The 26,530-nt window shown below is 39.2% G+C and overlaps 2 protein-coding genes across 3 annotated transcripts; one reads left to right on the forward strand and one right to left on the reverse strand.

The window, feature by feature from the left end:
- LIMS2 (LIM zinc finger domain containing 2) lies at positions 1-22,676 on the forward strand. Of its 2 annotated transcripts, XM_010170571.1 has the most exons (10): positions 1-77; positions 7,853-8,012; positions 8,838-8,904; positions 9,217-9,337; positions 17,959-18,108; positions 18,982-19,132; positions 20,268-20,360; positions 21,207-21,255; positions 21,442-21,517; positions 22,335-22,676. In XM_010170571.1, exons 1-10 carry the CDS (start codon positions 1-3, stop codon positions 22,480-22,482), a joined length of 1,092 nt encoding a protein of 363 aa, XP_010168873.1. In that variant the 3' UTR covers positions 22,483-22,676. The 2 variants fall into 2 exon arrangements, with proteins under 2 accessions (XP_010168873.1, XP_028941432.1); XM_029085599.1 differs by lacking the exon at positions 1-77 and having other exon boundaries at positions 7,848-8,012.
- GPR17 (G protein-coupled receptor 17) lies at positions 11,509-16,036 on the reverse strand. The gene is made up of 2 exons (XM_010170570.1): positions 15,897-16,036; positions 11,509-12,582 (listed from the first exon to the last, which is right to left on the reverse strand). Exon 2 carries the CDS (start codon positions 12,541-12,543, stop codon positions 11,509-11,511), a length of 1,035 nt encoding a protein of 344 aa, XP_010168872.1. The 5' UTR covers positions 12,544-12,582; positions 15,897-16,036.
- Positions 22,677-26,530: the final 3,854 nt, after the last annotated feature.

The raw sequence follows: 26,530 nt of genomic DNA on the forward strand, positions 1-26,530 counted from the left end.
ATGGCTGGCCTGAGACTTCGGGGGCTGGCATCCTCCAAACTTTATCAACGCCGGCAGGATCGGCTAAGTGGCACAGGGTCACTCCTGAGCAGCAGGACAGATACAGCAGCTGGGATACATGGGTATGTCTCTGAGATGAAGGGAATGGTATTGTTGAAGCATTTTCCAGGATTTGATAGATGTTCGGTTTTGGTGGTGGGGCTTTTTTATTTAAAGCGGGAATTGTCTGCACACAGCCAGAGGGGATGAGGTCTGTTTATTTTCATTTCCAAGTAGATTACGAAGGAAAGGACTTTCCTGATGAGGAAGCTTTCAGTTTTTAACAATAACAGGAAGAATAATAATGGAGAACCCTTCCCGTTTTGAAGCACTGTACTAGCCTGTTCAGAACCAACATTAGTGGTAGTGTTGTTAATGGTGAAGTGCTTAGGTACTGTGGGAATAAAGAAATGGTGAGATGCAGTAATTTTTCAAAATATTGATTGATTTTTAGAGTTCAGTAGTCCATTTCTTCACCTATACTGTTAATAGCAAGCTAGTTGATTTTTGTTTTTGTAAATAACTCCAGTCAGCAGAAACTGAAGCTTTGAGTGTAGCTGCTTCTTGAAGTTATTTAGGACACATCAAACAAAGCTGCTTAAATCTGCCCAGAGAACTCCATTGCTTGATTTGATAATTCCTTTTCCTGTGCTTCAGATTAAAATTTTACTTAATTCTCAATTTTTGTTTAGAATAATTTTGGTCAGGAGAGAGATTACCAGGAATTAAATAAAACTTAGTTTCTTGCATTTTGGGAGAACTGTGAGCTGCAGCAGCAATATGAGATGTGAAGTCTGTGTCACTGGGGCTAGCAGTGGGCATGCAGGAGAGGAGATTTTTTTCTGGCAGTCCGAAGTTTTGAATATCAGTCTTTTCTTAGCAGGAGATAGATCTGATGCTTAACCTGTAATTGAGCAATTGGTTTGGCTTCTCAGTTTGAACCCTAATTTTCCCACTATTTTCCTTTTAGCCTATAGCTGTTAGTTAGTTGGTAAATTTTCAATTTTTCAATTTTTCCTGCACAAAGTTGTGGGTGCGAACGTATGAGAATTTAGTGAGGAGGGGAGTAAGAAGGTAGTGAAAGAAATGGTGGTGCCATTGAGTGCAGAGGATGCTGTTCAGGAAGAGTGAGGAGCATAGGAGGGACCTGTGAGAGAAAGAAAATAAGCATTGAAAAAGCAGTACAAACAGAAGAGTGTGAAGCTGAAGAAAGGAAGGATGACGAGAAAAATGCCCGGACTTAGTCATCTCACATTGTCAAAACGCAGTTTACCTTCAACTAAAAATTGAATAAATTTTGAATACAGAAGTTGAATATTGCTATAAATTGAATATGTTTTTCACATCCCGAAGCAAAGTAAGCATAAAGCCACATATTTTGGTTTTACTCAGCAGATGACTGCTGAAGATTGTAAACAGTTTGTGAATTTTGTTTGCATTTTATCCACAGTTTTTGGCTACTGATAGTTTTTGCTTCTCCCTCCTGACAGGTCCTGATACTTTATGTCCTTTCTTCAGGCAAATGAGAGTATTGCAAAAGTAATGTTGCTGCTAGTTGATAATAATTGATGAAGGCATTTGAATGATCTATTTTATCAGTGCTGGGAAACAAACATCACATTTTAGCTGCTTTGAGATAGTAGAAGTGAAGAAGAGAAAGATTAAATGTGCATAAGAAGTTATTTATCAAATAGACATTGTGGGTGAAGTGGTACTGTTTGATAATAAAAGGGTGTTTTTCCTGTGCAGGAGGTATAAACTGTTTAAAACCTGTGCATTTCTTTATGATGTTGATGTTTCCCTGGGCTAAGTGAACACTGCTAAATGTGTGTCTTTTTAAGTAACTGGTCGTGGTTTACTCGACATGAGTATTGCATTGTGTTGAGAAGGACTACCAAGTACCCATGGCATAGGATTTTTTTCTGCATGAACACCAACAGCCTTTCATTGCTGCTGCTGGTCTCAAAGGCCTACCTGATTGTGGCTTCCCTGTAGACCAACTGTGTGGACATTGTATTCTGTTCTCAGCTGAAGTGTGGGAAGGAGTGGAATTGTTTTTTTAAACCCGTGGCTTCTACTAATAGCAAATTGCTGTTACTGGTAGGCCAAGGAGAGATGAGGAGCCATAAGTTTTTTTTTCTGTATTGTGACCATAAGTTGGGTTTGTATGTTTTTCTTAATTTTGGTTATCCCTGTGTAGTACATAAGAATAAAAAGTGTTTATTTCATTGAGAGATTGGGAGCTACATGGTCCAGGAAGACATGCTGAGAGAAGCACTATTCATTTCTTATTTATCCATCTCAGAAAATACTTAAATATGGAATGAACTGAAAATTCAATACAAGCAGAAGGAGAAATGCTGAAAATGTTAAGCTGTGCACATAGTTTTATCAAATGCACAAGAAATCATACATTGAACAAATGGGGATTTTTTTTTTCTCCAACATTTTATGACAAGTTTAATAATAACCTTAAAGAAGTTAAATCAGTTTGGAAAAGTTGTCCAGATAAAAGTCAATTGCAGAGAAGAGATTTTGGAAGACTGATAAGGGTAGTTGTGGGCTGTTTTTAGCAGAAGTTCGTGAACTGATACCCTTCCTGTTTCATTTTTCTTTGTATTAGTCATTATCTGTGAAATGAATCATAAAGTCTGGTATTGTCCCAGCAAATGTGCTTTTGTTTTTGTTTTTTTTCTTTGTCAGTGTTAAGGACTTAAACCCACAAATCTTCAACCATGCCATGGGGATGGAAAGAAGCCTGGAGTGCTCTGATTTGTATTGTAGCTACTGGCATCTGTGATATACACAAGTGGTGATAGCTTTCCAGGTTTTTGACCTTTCACTATCCTAGGCATCTGTGTGTGTATACATACTAGAAATGACTATGTAAATGTTACCATATTGTGATATCTTCTGCATACACTAGTTTATACTGGTAGACCAGAAGAAGCAGAGAATCCCTTTCTAGGATTCCCTAGCATAGGTTCAGTACCTGTCTGCTGAGGTTTGGGCAATGCCCTGGGCTCTTGTATCTTGAAATGTTGCCTTCCTTTCTTTTTTCTAGTATCGGTAAGGTTTTTGGTCATCTCTGTATTAAAGTAATTCTTCATTCGGCATTGTGGTGAAGGAGAACTCCCTTTGACACTAAAACCAAAAAGCTTTCAAGACCAATTAAAGAAAACTGATTTTTTTGACAGGTCTTTTCTGTCAGAAGTGCTCCTTGACCCTGCAGTTCCTTTCTTGCACCTGATAGAGTCTGAGACTGTTCATCTCCTCCTGGTTGTCTAGAGGGTCTGCTTCATATTGTCTTGCATCCATGTTTAAGATACTGAATTCTACTAATGTGAAGGCTGGAGCTTCTGTTCTAGTCTCTTACCAGTGCAAATATTAGATTTTTTTTTTCCTCAATTTATCACCAGTTCTAGATCCCTGTGGACAAATGTTTTAAAAAGGAGGTAACAATATGGAAGCTATAACATTTTAACCATCTTTCTTGGTGCTTGAGTCCCACCTTTCTTATTTTTTTTCCCCTGTAGTAATACAGGCCCAATTTCCTGAATCTCCATGAGAATATGATATAAGAATATGACATTTGCTATCCCAAATATATGTGAAACCACTGTTTTTGGAAGATGGATCCATATTGACTTGTAGTCATATAAGAAGGTAAAATGCTTTCAAATCTTTCTATAGCACCTGTACCAGTGCTATTTTCAATTTGAGAGCAATGCTGATACTTCATTTTAAATACTTCTGAGAAATCAAAGCATAAGAAGCTCATGCATAATTATGATGGTAAAGAACTATTTTCTGTAAATTAGGTACTTTGTCAAAGATAATTTGTTAAAGATGCGGCACATAATGGTGGGAGATTGGAAAAAGCATTGTTTGAGCACTGCTGTTTTCTGAGTTTGCACAGGACAGGATAACTTCAGGATGTTGAGCTGTTCATGTTTTAATAGCCTTTCCTGTCTTTGTGTCACCAGCTTATTGTTAAAACAGAGGAAGATTCTGTGTTTTACTGAACTGCAAAAAATCAGTGAGCAAACAGAATACAAGAAGCACTCCGTATTGGGGACTGCCCTTTGTGGGAAAGATTCAGATCTAAGTATCTTATGATTGACACAGCAGGTCAAACTTCAGTGGTCACGCTTGGCACCAGCATCAAAAGGGTTGTTTTGTTGTCGCTTTTCCTCTCCTCATGCTCCTGGCAGAAATGGTTTTGCAGCAGTGTAGTAAACTGAATCATAAAACTGCTCTGAATTAGAATTGTCCTCCCTCCCCCTTCCATCCTTGGTTAATTTTAGCCTTGAGCTTGTTAACTAAATGCTTGTTTTTGCACAAGGAAGAGGGCACACAGGGGTATGTAACTGGGGGAGATTAAGAAACTATAGTGTATGTGAAAGTAAAACTTTGAATAAATGCAAAGTCATACCTTTAGGGAAATGCTGAAGTTGCAAATTTTAGCTTGAGTGTAAAAGAATAAAATGTTTTAAGTAAAAACAGATGCAAAGTCATGAATGAAAAGAGAGCAGAGAGGTAAAACTTGAGTATGATTATCAAAGGGCCACAGCTGCTGGTTTGTATTACAGGAGACACATTGGTCAGGAGCTGATCTGTGATTTAGTTCTCTCCTGTACGGCTCTCCCCAACAAATTCCAGCTGGGTGTAGCTGAGGCAGAGAACTGTGTTATTTTGTGTACAAGTTCTTTTATTTTGTTTTTTCGTGGACTAATAGTTCCTCTCATGTATGAGTAACAAGTCAAAATCATTAGCTCATTTGCATTGTATCATTTCTTGGACAATTCAGACTGTATCACTATCATCTTTCTTTTGCCTTTAAGGAAATCTTGTTAGCGTCAATCAAGTTTTTCTAGATATTTTGAACATTTTTTTCAAGCATTTTGAAATTTTTTTTAATGTTTTCCATTTACAAGACTTTGAAGTGCTTGTTTTATGCTGATTTGCAAAATCATTAGTGACTTTTTGCTGTGTGTCATATTATGTTGTTAAAAGAGTATCGGACTATCTTAACCAAAATTCTGTAGCTAGGAGTTGGACCTTTTGCACCATTATGTATCAGCAGATTGGTAAATAAACTTTTGGGACTCTGCAAATGAATGAGATAAATTAATATTTTTAGAGTTTAAAATTAAATCCAAACTTGTACTTCGTGCTAAGGGAAGACAGTGCGAACACAAAACAATAGTGTGTTTGACTTTCACTAGGAATTTCAGTTTCCCAGTAGATTTTATATTGTTTAGAAGTTAGGGTTGACTGTGGGGTTACTCTGTTTTGAGAGTCCTCAAATGCTGGTTACAGAATGGAGGCTTCTGAAGGCCTTATTCTTGTGAGTGAGTCCCTACATCTTCATTATCTTTCTCACAAACAGCCATGGGACTGATGTCAGAATGTCTCCTGGGATAAGTATGTTCGATAGTGTTTGGTGTGAGCTGTCACGCTCATGCACTTGCACTGTGGTTCATGCAGGAACACGGCTGTGCAGACTGCAGGCTGCAGTTGTTGCAGACTGTCATTGTCTAGGTGGCAGCTCTGCTCTTGCAAAGTTCAGCCAGCAGGTAGCTGGTAGTGGCAGTGATGGGTACTGTTCCTTCCCTAGAGTGCTGTTAAAGTCCATTTGGAGAAAGAAAAAAAAAAATCAAGATTTAAAAAATGTTGATTTCATGTTCATAAAGCAAAAAATCCAACAAACACAACCTTAGATCATGCTGTGGTTTTAGTGGGTAGAGTATGATACTTGCTGTTGCGTGGGAGACTGAGACTTGCTGGAACACTTGTTCTGCCCAGTTTTCTTCATTAAGGAGCTTTTTCACTGATGTAGACATAAGGCTTTCTTAATTACAGCTGTTGGCTAGCTCAAGTCTTGGGATTCAGGCATCAAACTTTTCAAGAGGGAAGAAATACTTGATGAGGAAGTTATATTTTCAAGTCCTGGTACACATTTGCATGACATAACTGAAAGAGTGGCAATTGAAAACTAAGCCCTAAGCCAATTAAGTCTCTCTGCCTTGCTGCAGACAGTGATGTTTTTGCTTTAACCAATTCCTTTGGTACTCCTTCAGGATAAATATATTTCCTTAATGTATAATAGCTAGTTTATAAAATTACAGGATTTCCTGCTTGTCCATAATTCTGGTTCATGTCTTTTTTAAAAGCTCCTTCCTACTGCAATAAGGAAACAAGTTGTAACAAATTTCTGCTAAATCGATACTCCATTCTCGAAATTATTACCAGCTCCCTTGGTCTTTGCTACCCTTGGAATCCCAGTGGCAGAAAGAAAGTATATTTTTACTAGGGAGTCACTCCAGGTCACAGTGTAGGATATTTATACAGGCTGCAGATGCAATACATTTGGTTGAGGTGAGCCAGCTAAAGCACAGGGCTGGTTTTGTTGCCTCAGGAGCATGAGGCTGCTGCCTGCACTCCTGCCTGCTCATTCCAGTTGCGCTCAGAGCACAAAGTCCTGGAATACAAACGGTGGCATCTCTTTGGAGGAGTGTCTCTGATCAGAGGAAAGAGAACCTCTTGCTACTGGAACATGCTTATTGAATTACTGTTCTCTATGAAGAGGTGTGGAAAGTAGCACGCCAGGTTGTAGAATAACACTAGTAATGGGAATTCAGTTCGAAGTAGCTTTGAATGTAAAAAGAAAGAAAAAAAACCCCTTTTAAACCAAGCCATCTTTCATTTTATGTATACTTTATGTGCTTCAGGAAAACTACTACACAAGTATTTCAGAGATTAACGTGTTGGAAATTTTTTATACTCCCACCTATAAAACTGCTGTCTTGCCAATCGTAGAATTCAGAAGGTGCCCAGGAGGGATAAAATAGTTTTTCTATATCCAAAAGTGTAATAATGAATTTTTATAGTATTGGATACTCTGGTGGTTAAAAGAAAGATCACATTGCAACAAGAAACTGAGACTCTTTCCTTATAATTTTTCTGTTCCAGTTTGGACGTGCGATATACGATTTTAAAGCTGCATTCTGTTAGCATATAGAGAACTTAGATTACCGTGATGGCAAGCCTGAAAATTTTGTGAAAGAGGTTAGGATTGTTCCACATTTTAGGGGAGACAGAGGAAATGTCCTTTACACAATTTGTGAGTGTGGCTTTGGGGGTTTTTTTAGCCTCACTTTCTGAGGAAATGAAGCTGATGTATTTGCCAAGCCAGCCAGAGACTTCTCTCTTCCCGTACCTTTTTAACACTTTGGGAGTTTCAACTAATTTCTCAGGAAGACAGAAGCATTGTATGCAGTTATTTTCCAATGAATCTTGTACACATAATCTGCTGGCTAGAGGGGTAAATGCCCTGTTAATTCCCAGAGTGAAGGGGAGACTGCAGTGGGATATCAGTGCTCATTGCACATCAGAAAGTCCTCTGAGGTGCACATACTGAGACCAGAAATACCAAGGAGGCATGATCATTGTGTTTGCTACTCCCTGAACTACTGGTTTAGTTAAAATTGTGGATATTTGGTATGAGCTATTATCAGAACGACATAATAGAGTGAAAGACTGATGAAGCAGCCAAAAGTGTACAATAGGTAAGTCTGCTACATGAGCTCAGTCTGCCACGTGTGAGTTGCAAGAACATTATTTCTAATTGATGTCAGTGCTGAACTGACTCATTAGTCTTTTTTTTTTTTTTTTTTTCCTTCATATAAAAGGGAGTTTAAAGCAGTGGAAATGTTGTGTTCAGAGATGTTGGGGAAACTTGGATGATAGTATTATACTCATGTGATTGGCTGTGACATTGCTCATATTCTTACTCTTGTGTTTATTCCAGTAATATGTCTGATGCTCTCGCAAATGCAGTATGTGAGCGCTGCCAGACTCGCTTTGATCCTGCAGAGAGGATTGTGAACAGCAATGGGGAGCTCTACCATGAAAACTGCTTTGTCTGTGCTCAGTGTTTTCGTCAGTTCCCAGATGGACTTTTTTATGAGGTGAGTTCTCATACTGTATGCAAGAGAAGAGAAATAGCTCCATTAAAATGCAAGGAGTTAGGTGAAAAGTCTGTCAGAAATACTAATTTCCATCTTTCTTGCATGTTTAATTTTTTAGCCCTAAACTTTTGTTCCTATTTTTTGAGTGTCTTCTGAGTTAATTTCTATCTTTTTCTTCTCACATACTCCTTCCCATACATCAGTAACAACAAAAACTGTGTGCTTGCTCTTTGGGTAAGAGGCATTTCAAAAACGAAGTAGAAAATGTTCCTTATTATTTCATTAGACATAAGTGAATTTTTATTTATATTTTTAAACATTTTGTACCAATCTTTTCCAATTGGGCAACTGAATGGGTGAACCCATTTAAAAATGAGGTTGAAATATTTTTACAGAATATGTGCAAGCACATATTTTGAGTAACACATTATTTTAAATGTGCTGCATTCTTAATTTGCTGTGTTTTAACCTTATGTAGGAGTAGTTTTGAATTACATGAGTTAAAAAAAACTAAAGCAAAAATGAAATTAAAGCCAACTATAGGAAAAGCCTTTGAACACTTCAAGATTTTTACTGTCTTGTAGCACAATGGCTATTAATTTAACTATTTGCTCTTCAAATTCACCATGAAGCTTAAGCCATATCTGGGTATTTCTTTAAGAAAAATCCTTATGAGTTTGAAAACAGGTGAGGGGGGGATAGAACTGGAAAACTTGACTGACCTTGACTACTTGGTCATTTCAATGAAAAATCATGCTGCACTGTCAAGAAACGAAGGTAGTTCAGTTATTCATAAGGGCTCCTTCTCTCTTGTTTTGTTCACAGTTTGAAGGTCGGAAGTACTGTGAGCATGACTTTCAGATGCTGTTTGCTCCTTGCTGCGGGGAATGTGGTAAGATGCGGTGCATGTCAACACTGTAGGGCAACAGCTACAGGGCTGTGCAAACCTCCCACCATTGCAGTGACGTCCAGTCCCAGCCTGGAATTGTTGAAGTAATTTTAAGGAGCAGGAGCTTTGGAGGGAAACAAAACATGATGCCCACAGTGATTTGTGGTATCCTGGTTGTGGGAATAATTGGGGTTTCTTTCGAATTTAGACTGTAATAGTTCTTGTGGCATTAAAGTGGGAGGATTAGGGAGGGCAGTAGACTTTTGATAAGACTGTTTTCTTCTTGCATTGCAAGGTGTTGCTTTCCTTTTGCAGGTGAGTTCATTATTGGGCGTGTTATCAAGGCAATGAACAATAACTGGCACCCAGAATGTTTCCGGTGTGAGCTCTGCGATGTAGCACTTGCTGACCTGGGTTTTGTGAAGAATGCTGGCAGGTAAGAGAGAGAGAGAGCAGGAGTTCTAAAAGTTTTATCAGTATGTTATTGATACAGTAGTGACATATTCAGAGTGGTAAGTTAGTTGTACCACTGAGAAGTAAAGCTTGAAAAGGCACAGAAGAAGCTTTAAGGAATAGCCTGTTAGGAGGTGGGGAATGGAATGAAGAGCTGTGTTCTTCATCCAATGAAACATGTAGAAAGCAGAAACTCAGATTTTAGTAGCTAGTGGATTGGTTCTGGAAAAGAAAGGTATTTCAGGCAAAAGGCTGAATAGCAAGTGAAAAAAGGCATTATATGTGCTCCTGGGCAGGCTATTTATCAAGTAAGCTGCTGAGCAGGAAATCAAGATATAGCAAAAGGACAAAAGAAAAAAAAACCACAGACTATTACAGCAAAGCCTGTTCAGCATGTGATTCCCTTGGTCTTCAGAAATCATTAATTTTATGTGCAGAAATATAAAAATGAGTCCTAAAGGTTGATTAATGCATTTAATTAAGAAGTAAGAAATAAAAAACATGAAACGGAACTTGTACAAAAGCATACCTTGATAAGAAAATAAAACAATCCAGCAGTTAGCAGACAGTGTCGCACGGTTCAGTTAACTTCAGTCTTTCAGATGTCTTGAGCAAAGCCTTTTGGCTTCCTAGGGTTTATATTCTCACTAACTAAATGGTGAAGAAGGGAAGGAAAGGTTATATACTTGTACCCTGTCCAGCAGGGAGTCCTCTCAACTCCCTCTTCTCTTCCATCCTGGATGCAGCTTCTCTGCCTTGGTTTTTGGAGTTGGACATAATTGATTTTCTTTTGACACCTCGGCTTGTTAGAATGGGCTGTTGTGATAGCGCCTGGAGTGTTTTGGGAAAGCAGTTAGGATTAAAGCAATTCAAGCAAGATAAAGTATGTTCGATTTCATAATTTGTGGACCAAATCTAAAATAGTAAGGAGCTCATTCCCAAAAGCATAGAAAAGGGATATGCATGTGTATCTGTACATATAAAATATAATAAACCTGTCACATGATTTCCTATAATATTTATCTCCATCGCATAGAGGTAGTCTTCTAGTAAATATTATTGGAAACTTGGGTTCTTTTTCCCGCTTCTCATAGTTCCTGTTCTTCCTTAGTCTCCCTGTCATCTCCAGACATATTCCGCTGGATGCAATTTGTATCAGTGAGGATAGTTAAGATAATACCTACTTTATCTGTAGCGAAGGAATAGTCTTGATAGAGAAGTCACAAAAATAACTGTAAAACACCTCAAAGATAGGAATCTGTTCCGGACAAAGTAGACTTCACTTCACTGCTTACTTTTATTTGCTTTTGTTGTTTGGGTTCATATATTTGGTGTGTAGTAAAGATGAATGCTGTATTCCTGAACAGCCCTTTTCCATTCTTTAGTTTGAGGTTTATCAGGATATCTGATGTTTTTCAGGGAACTACATAAAAGAGGCAGTGTAGTGACTGTTGTCCAACCTCTGCCTGCAGCTTTGAGACAATGGCAGAGGGCAGATGGAAAAAATAGTGTGAAGTTTAGTGCTCATTTCCAGCTCTGAATGCTGGGAAGAAGGGAAAAAAAATTGTAAGTCCTATCTTAATTTCGGTCCAGGTTGGGTGCATTGCAGCATTTTGGTCTTTTTTTCTTGTCACCATTTAGTACCAATTTTCTGTCTACTATGTATAAACACTTTGAATTTGGAGACTTGATGTGCAAGCATACTGTCTTTTCATCAGGCAGGTCTATCTCAGGAGTGGATCTCTACTGCTGACACAATTTAAAATGTTAAAGTAGGCTGTATGCATTGTGCAGAGGAAGAGTTGTTAACTGAATGCTTTGGGGTTTTTTCTTTTTCTTTCTTTTTTTCTTTTTTTTTTAAAAGCCATTTAATAGCCTCTTTGTTCCCTTCCCTATTCCTAAGTATTCAGCCCTCAGTTTCACATCTTGGAAATCAGTAGAACTATACTCCTGTTTGCAGTTTCAGTAAGACAAGAACATGTGATCTCTGTTGTCAGAGGGGTTCTTGCTAATTGCAGTCCTATAAAAACAACAGAACTTCCCTCCTCAGGATGAGTTTGACTCTGAGTGGGCTGTCTCTCTGCGTATTTGCACTCTCAGCTGATTTTGGTGGAATAGAGCGTTCTTAAGTTAATGCATTGACAAGAGTCACGTTCACAGTTCAGATTTAGCACTTAGTGAGCTTTCATTTGTCTTACCTTCATATGTTTGAGGTAACATTACAGTCTTTTTAACACAAAACAGGTTGCACAAAGCCTCATGGAATTTCTCCGCTACAAAAAAATACATGACCGGGTCAAAGGCACCATTTAGACTCGTGAGGCAGGAAGTGATGCGGTTACTGAGGGCCAGAATACGCTGTGTTTCACAGGAAGTTTTGATCCCATTGTAATGTAGGATATAAATGTAGCGATTGATGTGATAAGGTACAAAGCAAATCAGAAAGATCATCAGGACCATGATGATCATTTTGATAGCTTTTTCCTTCAGGTGTTTTTCAACTCTGTTCCCACTCTTCAGGCTTCGGATGATTAATAAGTAGCAAGTCACTGTAGTAACAAATGGGAAGGTAAATGCCACTGCTAAGGACACAAGGGCATGACGTGATGCCTTTTCTCTGTAGAGCTGCAGGCAGATGGTTGTGTTTTTCATCTCAACTGTCTGCACACTGAGCAGCAGAGGTGCCATTGCAACCCCAACTATAACCCATAGAAAGGCACATGCCAAATGGGCATAAAGGGACCTGCGGAGCTTGATGGACTTCACAGGGTGCACAATGGCTAGGAAACGGTCAACACTGATACACATGAGGAAGTAGATACTGGCATACATGTTGAGGTAAAAAAGGAAGCCAGTGAGTCTGCATGGGATCTCACCAAATGGCCAATGATTACCAGAAAAATGGTACACCAGCCGGGTGGGAAGTACCAGCACAAAGGACAGGTCAGCCACTGCAAGATGCATCAGGAAAATGTTGGCAGGTGTGCCTGACTTTTGGTCCCGGATGAAGAGCCAGAGAGCCAGGGCATTGCCAACAAAAGCCAGGATGAAGTCCAGGAAGTAGAAACTGGCAAAAAGGATGTTCTCAAGGTGTGTCTCTTTGCCACATTGCTCTGATGTTTCCAGAGAGGAATTTGATCGATTTGAGCAATTGAAGAGTAGGCTTGAGGGATCTGCTGGGCCATTCATTTTTCACCACAGTTTTGAAGAAAAAAAAAAACCCCAAACCTGAAAGAATTGAGACATTATATTACAAAAGAGCTGGTTCTGTGAAGGAAAAAACCAAACAAACCTAAAAAACCCACACAATAAACCACACATGGAAATCAGTGATGTGTCTTGTTTGCTAATACTGGTATTTAATGTGACAGGTCAGTCAGAGTTTAACCCTTATATTAAAATTCTGAATACCTCCTGCTCAACTGTATTTTCCAGACCGCTAACTCCTGTTGAAGGAACTGCTATATTCAGGTAGTTAGCTGATAATGAGCTTGCCTCTAGCCTGTGCTGAGATCAGTTGAATAACAGAGAAAGGAAATGCAGGCAGAGTTTCCAGCACTGTCGCTGTTTCTTGGATTCCTCAGAAGTGTTACAGTACGTGCAGCAGTACCTCCGTTATGCTCACCGTTGCTGTTTGTGTTGATTGACCATTTCTCCATAATATTCAATGCATCTTTAAATACATAAATTTTCCTCTACTGAGATTAAAATTTTAAGATGGTTGCTCACACCGTTAAGACAAAATTTTCAGTCTTGGGCAGAAGCTATGCTTTATGCTAAAATCATACATCATTAGACAGTTGTTCCAAGGCATTACACAGTGCATCCAGCTTCCCAACAGAAACGATTATTCAGATGTCTAAAAATATTGGTGGCTAATAAAGATACTAAATGGGATTAAGAACAGATCAATATATTGGCAAATGTAAACAAAGGTAATTGCCATCTTTTGTTTGGCTGCCGTCACTTTCAGGTGGACAAAAAGCTACAATAGCTAGAGATGAATGTGGTGGAAAACTTCTGTTTAGTTCACTATTGAAGGGACAAAAGTCAACAGAAAGGAGGCTGAATGAAATTCAGAAACTGAAATTACTGAATATGGCCACAGAGGGGCCATCTTACTCCATGATTACCTAGATACCCTGCATGTTTATGGCACAAAAAAAGACTCTAGGTTTGATTGAGTGGGTACTCACTGCCTACTGCCAGCTGCATGCTTCTTTGTAGTCCTGGAGTTGGCAACAAATTATTGGCTTGAAATTACTAGAAGTGCATGTGCAAGGAAGACGGTACAGCCCTGTTTTCCAAAGGACGTTTTATCTATAAAAATACATGTGACATCTTGCTTTCATGTACAAAAGGAAAATTCCCTGTTGCAATTTTCCGTGTTCATTTCCTGGGTTTGCAGAGGAACCTGCAGTTTTTGTTTCTAGTGTTTATTTGTCCCTGTATTTTTAAACACAAGATTTTCAAGTGTCTATGTGATAGTAATGTTGAATGCTGAAATACTTGTTCTCCCTGGATGGAATTAGTTTAAATATGTATTTTTCTATTGCATACCAAAGGAGAAATAAGGTGAGACCATGCCTTTTTACTGGCTGTTAATTCACAATGGTACTTATCACCTCATGTTCTGGCTATGTAGCCTTTTTTTGTGTTAGGCACTTTGTTTAAACATGCTTTTCATTTGTGAAAAATAGAATTAGGTGATCTTTATATACACACCTGTCAGTGGTGGCTGATGGTTAAGCATTACTATATAAATGGTTGTGACACTGAGAAAGTAGTAAATGCTGGCTTGGACCAGCTGAAAAGGCAGAAGGGTTGTCTAATGGAACAGGCAAGTACGTCTCTTATCTTAATTATTTAAATCAATTCAGGAAGTGAAGCAGTAAGCAGACTTTTTCCCTGTTTACAAGCTAAATACTAGGGGTTTAGCAGCACGATACATTGAACTGGTGCTATTTGAGCTGATTTCCTAAGGAGGATCTTTGGGATTCAGATTCAGCTGAGTATCAGTGCCAGACTTGGAACAGCCAAGACTTAAAAGTTGAGAGTTTTGTCCTCACTGATGGCAGCGTTGAGTCTGCAATTGATTTCTATTTGGACATGCTTTCACTACAAAATACTGGGTGGGGTGGGGTAGAAAGGAGAATGTCAGAGCTATCTAGAAGCTCAGTATGTCAATGTCAGGAAGGGAGAGGCTTAGAACTAATGATAAAATTTAAATAGATTGAGTCTTTTCAAATGAGTGCCTTCATAGGAGAGATGCTGTTACCTAATTTACTTTTTAGAGCAAGATGAAGGGAGGTATTTTTCATTGCCTGGTTAGAAATCATAGAGAAGGGACGTGGGCCTCCTTCTAATTGTTTAATTTAATTTTTTTTCTTGTTTAATTTTTTTTTTTCTTTCGTTTTGGTTCATTATGCTTACAAAAAAGCACTCAAAGTCCTAGAAAGCTTGTTGTACTGGTCTGTATGAATGCTCAGGGTAAACTACAAACATTCCCGAATGACCTAGAATGTGTAGTTTGTGCTAAGCTATATGGTGCAATAGGCTTGGACGCCACAGACAGAAAACTCCTTTAGGAGTCTGGCTCATTGTCCAATAATTTCCGCTTGGATTGCACTCCTGGTGTTGTGCGAATATTTAGTGATTTACGTATTTCGAAACAGAGCACTATTCTGGAATGAGCCATTATCCCAGGCCTCCCAGGGCTGAGCTATAATGGGGATGTCAATGCTCATTTGAAATGCATGCACACTACCCATATTTTATGCCCTGTTTCTCTTCTGCTCAGAAACAAGCAAGATAACAATCCACAAGGCTGTCAGTATAGACACAACCTGATTACTCTTTCAGCAAATGCTCTATCTGTCATTAATGAAACAATTAATAAGCAGAAGAAATATTAGGTCATTGTTAGCTAGTTACCTGGGAAGTTTAGAGTTTTTGTTATAATGTCCACTGCAGATAAATTTGAACTATATGTTAGGGTTTGTAGTGGATATCATAAATTCCTATTTTCACTCTCAGCTAGAGCAGTTTCTGGTTTGGGGTTATGCTAGTTTGTGGGCTTTTATGATTACGGTTGTAGTGTCTTGTCAAATGGGAGTGTCTCCTATCTTTCACTGAAAGTACTCTTCATTAGAAACAGTGCACTACTGACTGAAATTATTTTCCTGAAAATCACTCCCTGCTGAGCATCCCACCCTTCAGCTGAAATACTTGTTTCTTGTGAGCATCAAAGCACAGTATCAGAGAGCACTGGACATACCATACAACTGTTAGTTTTGATAGCACAAATGGATGTACATTAGGTACAGAAGTTTGAAAACTTAGGTTTTGGAGGAGCGATGTCAAGAAGAGTGAGGAAATTATTCTTTGAAGTTCAAAAAATGCTGCCTTGTTCTTAGTTTCAAACATTTCCATTACATTCATCTGCTTCTGTGTGTGTGCCTTTCCACCTCACTGACACTACCTAAAACTATGCCATTCGAAAAGCTCCTTCATTATTCTGCTAACAGAAGCTTGTCTCTTACCTCTTTACTCTGCAGTCCTATGGGAGTATAGGGTCCTTCTGGGGAAAATCTCAAGGAACTCCTTCTGATGACAGCAAACCAAATAGAAGCAGCAACGATGAGAACAACAAGATGATCCAAAAAGAGCACACAGTTGCAGAGTTGCTGAGGGTGGAGAGGGGAGCCCCTCTATATAGTGTCCTTGCTCTGATAGCGCATTATCAGCTCAGTCACACAGAAGAGCAGGCGAAAGAACACCCCAGCACTGAAGAGCAGTCTTCATCCCAGCTGAGCTCTTGGCACTGGGGTTGCTGCTGCTGTTATAGATATGAATATATTGTATGAATATTCCAGTGTTCATGGTGCTTACTGAAGGCTGCTACTGAACTCCCAGCCGTGAACACAGACTTCTTGGAGTCCCCTGATGATTTTAGGAGGGTGGAGAGAAGCATTGTTTGGGGGTAGTCTGGTATTAATCGACACAACAGGACATTTCAGAATGGGATAATTCCATAATGGTGGGAGTGGGGAGGGGGAGAGGGAGAGGGGCGGCTGCTATGGTAACAGCTTAGCCTGTCCAACACTTCCCTTTGCTTGCAATAGAGGAGGGTCTATGGGATGGCAGAAGGGTTTGTGAGTGGGGAGGGGTTGATAATGGTTTATCAGTGCAAATGGCTGAAGGCATCTTATTCAGCCGAATGAGAGGGGTCTCTTTCAGGACACTTGCTTCAGGGTCCCTATGTCCTGCCCTGTATAATTACTCTACATTTGACAGTGCTGAATAAAATTGATGCCTTTATGCTGAGATGAGCACAGCTGCATGTTTCCTTATAATGGGGTGCTGTCTGCTTTTTCTGGACTCCGTCTGGGCAGACAGTAGTTCCAGTCCTGGAGAGAGACACTTGCTGACAGGAGGACTCAGATTTGGAGAGAATAATAATGATACTTAGCACTTAGACAGGCGCCTGCCAGCTGAGGGTCATAAATGTTTGAGGTCTCACAACAACATCTGTGTTGTATTCTTATCCCCATTTCACAGATCTAAGGGTAAGTGATTCATCACAGCAGAATTTTGGAAGGGGCCCTGCAAAGAACCCCCTACTTCAGCCATAAATCTACCCTTTCCATTTGAACTTTTCCTTTTGTCTGGTGTCTTTTGAGAATGACCTGTAAATCTCAGCAAGTATTTCACATAGTGATACAGTGAAAGGAATTGAGCAGGCTTGTCTGTTTCATGACAAAAACTCACAGAAGTCATTCCTCTGTCATTTTCGTGTTATCATAAATTCTTCCCAGCCTGCAGCATTGCAGCTAGAGGGGTAGGTAATAGGCAAGTAAACCGAATAGCTTCTCCTCAGAGCTCCTAAATATTGGGACAAAACTGGTGGATTTCAGCAGCCTTTACAGAAGTTTTTTGTGCCTTTGCCCAGGCTTTTCTACCAGAAATTTGACTTATCTACCTGTTCAGGACTGTAGTTGTAATATGTTCTAGAACATGTGATAGCAGCACAGTTACATTTACCACATAAAATTGCAAAATTGCGTAGTTATTTTCTTTAACTCGGGACTAAAATGAACTTGTAGACAGAAGAGCTAGTATTCAGTGGTCTCTTGTTCGTCCTAGCCATTGAAGACTAAGGAATTGAGCCATGGTAAAGGCATTCGAGCAATGTGTTTTGGTTTAATATCCTCGACTCCCTCCTAGTGCTGTAATGCCTCTGTTATGGCTGGATCCCATAGTTAATAATAGAGAGAAGGTGTTGCCACCTTTCCTTGCCCACCTCTCAAAAAGGATCTAGAAGAACTGGAAAGAATACCTAGAACAACAGGGTGACATCCCTGATGGGAAACAAAACAATGAATGCTGGAGGAGTATTCTAAGGTAATATAACTCTGGCTGCTCTGTCCACATATTCTTTTCCATGCAACAGGTGTGAAAGACAGGATACTAAACTAAATTATGTTTAGTCTGACCTCGGAAGACACTTTTTCAGTTAATAAAGTACATCCTACAGCATGCACTGTACATTGTTTTAGGAGAAATAATTTCTTAATATTTTATTTTCTTTTCTTGTTCAACCAGGCATCTGTGCAGGCCATGCCATAACCGTGAAAAAGCTAAAGGACTGGGCAAGTACATCTGTCAGAAGTGCCACTTGATAATTGATGAGCAGCCTCTGATGTTTAGGAATGATTCCTACCATCCGGATCACTTCAACTGTACCCACTGTGGGTATGTTCTCATATTCCAAACTCTGACAAAAAAGGAGAGAGACAAACAGTACAGTCCTTTCCAAGGCCTAAACTTTGCTGCCTTCACATTGAACAAACACAAACTGTTTGAGGAGAAATTGAAAGAAATCTGGAAAGCCTACATGAACTTTAGTTTTCTTTTGCCTTTCAATATTCTTTTATCCTAAACCTGAGTGACAGCTCAGGTTTATTTTATACTGAAAATGAAAATAGTTCCTTGGAATGAACTTACCTGAAAGGCTGTGTGCAGATTACAGTAATAGTGTTGTCCAAAGATAGCTGTTGCCAGGCTATTCAAAATAGTTTCATTTTGCATTCCTGGATAGGAAAAAAAAGATGACTTGGTGAGCTATGTCAGTCTTCTGGCACAGTCTGTTACCATACAGATACCTGTCTGACCCGGATTACTTCCCATGAAGACAGTATAATTGGAGCGCAGTATTGCCCTAGAATGGGTAACAGTACTGAAGAATAAAGTAAATGGCTCAGTGCTGAGCACTACTAGGATGGTACTAGGGTGGTCCTTGTACCTGAGCTATCCCATTCAAAGATAGCTTGAGTCTTTGCATGACAGTACCTTGTTCTGTAAGTGGACCTCATATTTCTGCCACAGTATCTAGGTGAATACATGATATTCCACATATGTTCTCGTCTGGCAAATTGAGAAAGCAATTTTAGGAGGATGAGTTGACAATAACTGTATTTCACTAGCTTAATTTAATGACTCTGCATTTGTAGCTTGAATGTTGCCAAAGTATGTTAACTTTCAAATTTAGGCTTCCAAAACTTCATCTTGAGTATTAGAGAGCTTCACTTGGTGTTCTGGCTTCAGGGGTATGTTTTGTGTTTTCAGGAAGGAGCTGACTGCTGAGGCACGGGAATTGAAGGGAGAACTGTATTGCCTGCCCTGCCATGACAAGATGGGAATCCCCATCTGTGGAGCATGCCGCAGGCCCATTGAGGGACGAGTGGTCAATGCTCTGGGAAAGCAATGGCATGTTGAGGTGAGGCCTCTCTGAATCTGAGACTTCCTTTGGGAGCCGTTTTGGAAGAGGACTAGTGCTTGTTGGAAGCTGTAGACATTTACATGATCTGTAATACATGAATTCAGATAAAAAACAATTGCTTATATTTCAAATTGTCTTCACCTTATGTGAGTGACTGACTACAGCAGGGTCATCAGGACTGCCTAGCAAACTGTGCTTTTACAGCAGTAATAACCTTAACTTTAAAATGCCTGAGTTGCATTGTAAAGATTCTTACCGAATATGGTTCACTGAACAGCATTTACTTACTAATAAATTTATATATTTACTATGGTGTACTTAGATATATCCTCTCCAACCCCAGTTAACAGGTTCATAACAGTGTTAGAATTTGTGACGTAGACAGAGCCAGTACAATTCTTTCTTTTTAAACCTTTTCAGCTCATTGTTTCTATAACTTTCAGCTGAGTCGTCATAGCTAGGTCTGAACTTTTTTAGTGATTTCTGGTTTTAGTGATTTAAGCCTCCTAGGGCTTGGACTGAGAGAGATGATCCCGCTCATTTGAAGTGCATTCATACCAACAATGTTTTATGTTCCTGTTTCTCTTTTCTGAAACAAGCAAGATAATAGTCCACAAGTCTATCAGTATAGACACCTGCCCTTTTAGCAGGTTTTCTACCCATCTTTAATGCAATCTTAATTGCTATAGTAGACTAAATATTTCCGCTTTTCTTTTACTTCCAGAAAGATTTTCTGGACTGAGTTTCATTAAAGCATTAAGGGATAACAGTTTTAAACTGGAAGAGGGTAGATTTAGAGGAGATATTAGGAAGAATTTCTTCACTGTGAGGGTGGTCAGACACTGGCACAGATTGCCCAGAGAAGCTGTGGATGATCCTCCCTGGAAGTATTCAAGGCCAGGTTGGATGAGGCTCTGAGCAACCTGGTCTAGTGGAAGGTGTCCCTGCTGATGGCAGGGGGGTTGGAACTAGATGATCTTCAAGGTCCCTTCCAGCCCAAACCATTCCATGATTCTATGATTGTCTCATGACATAAGTCTCATATTGAGCCACGATTTGTATCCATGCAAGTTTTTCCCTGGTGATGGAAAAGTCACTTTGCCTGCCACTGAATGTTTTTTTTCTTTTACAGCATTTTGTTTGTGCCAAATGTGAGAAGCCATTCTTGGGGCACCGACACTATGAGAAAAAAGGACTGGCTTATTGTGAAACTCACTATAACCAGGTAAATTCTGCCATCTGTACTATAGGTGCTTGCTGTGACTGGTAAATGCTTTTTTGCATTTACATGTGCAAAGCTGTGCAGATTTTACATAATCTGAATTTGTAGAGGCAATGCAATATTAAGAAAGTAGTGAAATTTAACAGAAAAAATAGTTTTTCTTGGTAGATGTGAAAAGTAATGCTGAGAACAGAATAGAAATGTCTTGGAGATACTGATTTTTCTTTGTGCCATTGACAGAAAAAAACCAGTGACCATGGGTTGTGATTAAGATCCCTGTACTTCTGCTTTGATAATAACTTGCTTCCAAGGGCTGTCCAAAGCATACAAAAAGTATGTTTCAAAAGCCAATCAAAACCTATTTTTTCTGTATTGCTCTACTGAGTGAGCAGCTATGAGTCTGGTATTTTCTCCTGTCAGATAGATTAGTCTTTTTCTCTTGCAGGATGTAAGTGTTACTCTTTTGAAAGTAGCTCTAGGTTTTATTTTGAAGTTTATAGTTAAGCATCAGGAGATGTTTGCCTACAGTAAGCATCATACTTTACCAATACTCTTTTCTCCCAATTGCCACATGTTCAAGACTTTGAGATCACATAACAGTGGTAGAGTGTGAGGCATCAACAAAAAAGGTTTTGTAGTATTTAGTGGTACAAGATCCAAAGGAACATAGACTATTTGGCAAGTGTATGAGAAGTTATTCAGAAGATTTAAATTGGTATATTTGGGGGCTACTGCAATGTCTGGGAATTCTTTGATTGTTAGGATTTAATGTTCACACCAGCTGTGTAATTTGGGGAGCATGAGTAGTCAGTAACATGAGTTCCTGTTCTTATTTCTTTTGCTGTACAGCTCTTTGGAGATGTCTGCTACAACTGCAGCCACGTGATAGAGGGAGATGGTAAGATTTGTTCTCTCCTTGTTTTGGGTTACTGTCCTTGTTCCATTTGTTAGTGCAGCTGTTGCAGTCCCACAGTTGCAAGGCACCAGTGTTTCTTTCCACATCTGGCCTCATTTGAATTTGGATACAAATCCAAATTCAGATAATTCGGCAGTTTCTTCTTACTTTGTGCTTTTGCTTTTGCAGTGGTATCAGCCCTTAACAAGGCCTGGTGTGTGAATTGCTTCTCCTGCTCCACCTGCAACATCAAGCTTACACTGAAGTAAGTCAGTGTTTGTATTTTGGACCGTATGAGACATTTGCCTCTAAAGCAGGGTATCAGCTTAGGGGAGCCATGAGCCAATGCCTCTCTGAGGGACAGTATACCTTTTCTCTGTGGAAGCAGGTGCTTATAATCCCACTGATTTCAGAACTAGAAGGGAGCTGGGACTCAGCATCCTCTCTAATTTATTTTCCTTCAGTAATCTATTCTGTAAGAAGGTTGGGTAAGAGGAGAACTCATTCAGCAGTACAGCGAGAAGGCTCTAAACTTTGAGTAACTGCCTGTCCTGAAATACCCGCAGCCTCCATGTCTCCTTAGTCTGGAAGCTCCCCTCAATGACAGTATTTGCAATTACATAGATTATTTTGAAAGAAAATATTATACTAGTAACCTCAAATGTGCAGAAAAGGGGCAGAAAACAAAACAATCCTGTATTTTTCCTTTCTCAGGTTCAAACTCTTATCCTGCTATGCTGGGTTGGCCCCACTGGCATTGTATATGAAGGAGCTGTAATTCATCACAAAGAGGACCTTTGAAGTGGCATTTCCATTCTACAATAACAACATTATTATTCTAGACTGTTACATACAAATATAGAGCAAAATCTCGCTCCTTATTTAACTATCAATACTAAAGACCCTAATTCCCTGATAAGAACCCAGTCATATACTTACATGACCAAATGAGAAAGTGAGTTATTTTAAACATGCAGTAGAACATAAACCCCAGCATTTATGTAGATGCATGGAGACCTAATTTAGTGAAGCATATAGTTTGCAAATACCATTTCAATAGCCTACTGTTCTTTGTGTTAAAGGAATAAGTTTGTGGAGTTTGACATGAAGCCTGTATGCAAGAAGTGCTATGAGAAATTCCCTCTGGAGCTGAAGAAACGCCTGAAGAAGTTGTCAGAGCTGGCATCCAAGAAGGCACATCCCAAAGCTCTGGATTTAAACTCTGCTTAAACAGGTCTGTCAGTCTACTGACTGCAGTCTTACAGTCATAAGCTGCTGCTCACAGCAGCTATTGATTACAGAGGCAATTATTAAGAGCAAGTGAAACCAAAGATAAGTAGTACCTTCCCCTGCTTCTGGTAATGTAGCTTGCATCTTGACTATCCCTTTTCTCAAGCAATTGTCTATTAACACTGGCAGAAAGAGGAATATGATTTCTGTTTGAGCAGTTTACAGGCTGGTTTTTAATTTGCTGATCGTACGCAGTCTTTCCTTCCTCAGTTGAACTGTAGTTCTCTCTCCATTCCTCTATAGTCTAAGGAATTTGGAAACAGTGGTTGAGTGTAGGAGTGGAAGAAATGTGTGATTTGCTCTTTTTCACTTAAAGTATAAAAATTTCTCTTCTTACTCTGGGTGAAGACATTTTTAATGTTTTTAATATGTAGGCAAATATTCTGGAAGCCATCACCCTTTGCTACATGGAAAATGTTCTGGTCTTTCTCCAGATTCCTACTGAGCATGTACAGATATGCTGTACAGTCCTAGTTTGCAGGTTTACTGGGAAAGCCCAGAAACCAATAGTTATGGCATCTGCACTGCCTGCTTGTCTGGCTTAGGTCCAGTGTTAAGCCAGCTGAAGTTTGCTTTGCTACTTCCCTGTTCAGTTCCCAATTTCAATTGTCGAGGCCATGTCAGCCTCTTCAGAATAGTTGGGCTCTCCTTAAGGAGGAGGTTGCTATGGGAAACAAAAGATTGTGTTAGAAGCTGACACTATAATTTTCTCAGTTTGTTCTCTACGACTACATGGGTACTAGGGCTTCTAGGGGTCAGCACAAAGCATGTCCTATCCACTGGCATAGCTGACATTTCTTGAGGCAGTGTGGCAGGAGCCTTGGTTATCCTTTTGCGTGATGAAATCCACTTGACAATATGGTACCAATTTAAGCGCTTCAGTTTCAAATCCAGTCCTTCTTACTTTATTTCAAAGATGAGCATTCATTTGTAGGTCACAGTCCAGAAAACCCAATTACGTGAAGGGGTTTATAATATTTACTGTTTGTAGCAAATGTGGTCCTATGCAGACAAAAAACCCAGGAAGTATTTTTCTTAAAATTTTCCAAATAAGAATTTCCCGTCATCTTTCTTCTTAAGACCTGAGTGTACTTAAAGAGAGGACATCAGACATGAATCTGTATGTCTTAAGCATATAGACCTCTGGAGATGTTGCTCATAGTTTCTTGTGCTGAACTAAGCTAAGCAGCCTGAAAATCCCTTTCTGTGAATAGCTGGAGACTGTGCCTGCCCTTTTGTGAGGTGGACAGGATGAAAGGTGCTGGAAGACTGCTGTCCCTTGCATGATTTAAATCTACCAAAAAGTGCCTAGTTTAGTAGGTCAAATGAACATAGCAGTTGGGCCTATGCACCACCCTGCAGCTCCAGCTGAATTAGTTAGCAAGAAGTTAAAGCTTCCTCACCTCAGTGGTGGGAAATCCCAGCTGTGTGCAGATAACAATCTCATATGCAAGATTATCTCTTAGATAATTAATAGCTTTGCTAATTCAGTTTCCTTCAGCTGCTTTGCTTTTTGTTGCCGTAAGTTATCATAAACTTTTAACTGGGGTATACTGCATCCACTGTAGCACTGATGAGGGGATAGACCTTAATTTTAACAATGGAACTCTTCCATCCTCTTCTGACCAATATGCACTGTAGATTCCAGTAATAATAGCTGCTTTTGTCACTGCTTTAGGAGAACATGTGGCTCATCACTGTTTTTTCACCAGCCTTTAAATGGTCTTTTAGTTAAGGGCACAAAGAGCAGCATGTCTTTTGGTGCAGTAGTATGTGGCCACTGCAAAAACCAGTCTTGTAAGCCTCTTTGTCATTTTTTTCCCGGCATAAATCACGAGAACTACTGATTTAAGTGCAGTTCAGTATGTTACACAGATTATTCTCAGCATAAAGCTTTCAGGTCTGTTCCTATAATTTTAGTTACAGGCCAAGTCTAATGCTAAGTCTAAGCAGTTGTGTATCTTCAGCCTCCCGTGAAGATGGTGGAGCAACACACAGCCACATAGCTACTGCTAAATATAGGGAGACTACGTAACTAGCAGGCAATAGGTAATATTCTTTCAGTAGCCACTCTCAAGTTCAGCAATGGAAAATGTATGTATGCAGAGGTGAATGGAATTCTGTACTGCAAGTAGATTTAGTGTGTGTGCTCTCATTTTGTCTTGTGTTAGAAATTAAATAGGCCTAGTAAGCTTCAGTGTTAAAAGGACAGTTGATATCATTCTCTTTGATAAGCTGTTCAGTTCTGTAGGATTTGGATTACATCCTTATCTTCAGAGCGTTTCCCAAAATTAATTCCAATCCATACCATTCTATGATTCTCTGAAATTAGGGAGAAAAAATAATCATAGTCCCTGATCTCTGTATTAGCAGAGGGTGATGTTCTCTAAGTATCTCCTAAATTAATCTCACATTTCTTTTTCCTATAGTCTTCTGCCTGTAGCTTGCAATGTGCAGAGTTACAGTAGTGAATGTTACTGACATAACTTTTGTGGGACAGTGGAATTAAAGGAGTAGGAAAAATAACTATAAATATTTTAAAAAAATTAATCTTCCTCCACTTATTTGAGTCCACTTTCTAAAAACTAAATAGAATATAATGCAAACTTACCAATTCTCCTTAGTGTGTTGATAGGATGACAGGTTGGTTTTTGTTTTGTTCTGGTTTTTTTAATAAAGTCAAGGTCTCAGTCAGAAGTAAGCTGCATGCTTTTTTTCCATTGCTGTAAATGGACATGCTGGCCAAATTCATCCTAGGTATCACACCACTGGAGAGTATAGATTTATATCAAGGTTGAAATTGGCTCGCAAGTCTACACTTACTAAAAGCTGTTGTCTCATTATATACATTTATAGTTTACATTCATATTTATACATACAGAATTAAAATCACTAATATTTACTGAATACACTTGAAAATGGTTTTGCTTTCATAAACCATGGTATGTGAAGCTTGTTTGTATTCAAAGGGTATGGTAATCACTTGCGATCTTTCTTTATGGCAACCTGATCTGCTCGGTGAGGTTTGCGTCCTGGTCTTTATAGCGGTCTGTGCGAAGCAGGCAAATACTGTTCAACCTTCTGTACAGAGAGTTTCTAGATGTCGCATGTTTTGTATTAGACGACATGACTGACGTTTTAAAAAAGTGCTTGGATGGTGAAGGAATGGATTGCAGGCTAATGTGTAATAAATGGGGTTGTACTAGTCTGTAAAGCACTATTAAGTGCTGAGGATGGTATAGACTGAGTAAAAGAATTAGCAGCTACTTGCCTTGGTCCAGGCCTTGATAAGCAGTGTGGATTCTGCACAGTGGTGCTCTCATTTTATCACACATTGCTTGTGCTGTCTAACCAAAACATGTGATTGTGGATTGAAATGTTGCAATACTGTACCTTTTTATGTTCCTGTAATAAAGTTAATTGTAATACATTTTAAATATTCACACACACACAAAAAGTTAAAAAGTTGTCACTTGTACAATTAAAAAAAAATTACATTTGCAGCGCTGAGCCAGAGAGCATTACGCACTCAGAGGAACTCTGAGGATTGCCCCGATCTGATGCACTGTTGTGGTGAATTCATGTTTTGGATCTGTGCTGTTTCTGTGGTAATGCATTGGTTGATGAGGATGTGCAGAAAGGGGCATCATTCTTTTAGAGGCTGTGTGTACAAATCGTGTTGTGTATATTATGAGTAGATCGGATGCTATGATCATTTACAGGCTGTATTGGAGGTTTGGTAGGTTTAGGTTACATGGATCTAGAGCAAATATTCAGTTTTCTTGTTAAAAAAAGACATTGTAGTTGATTTTCTGCAGAGTTTATTGAAAAACCAGAAAGAACACAATTAGGCTGCAAATTTTCTTTTTGTTCAGGTAAAGGATTGAATGGTTTTAACTTATAGCCAGTTAGATCAGACATAGGATGACAAAACAACTCAAAGTTATTGGTCTCAAAAAGTTTCCATTGCCAGCAATGGACATTACAG

The sequence above is a fragment of the Antrostomus carolinensis genome, unplaced genomic scaffold (assembly GCF_000700745.2).
Source record: "Antrostomus carolinensis isolate BGI_N321 unplaced genomic scaffold, ASM70074v2 scaffold45086, whole genome shotgun sequence".
NCBI lineage: Eukaryota > Metazoa > Chordata > Aves > Caprimulgiformes > Caprimulgidae > Antrostomus > Antrostomus carolinensis.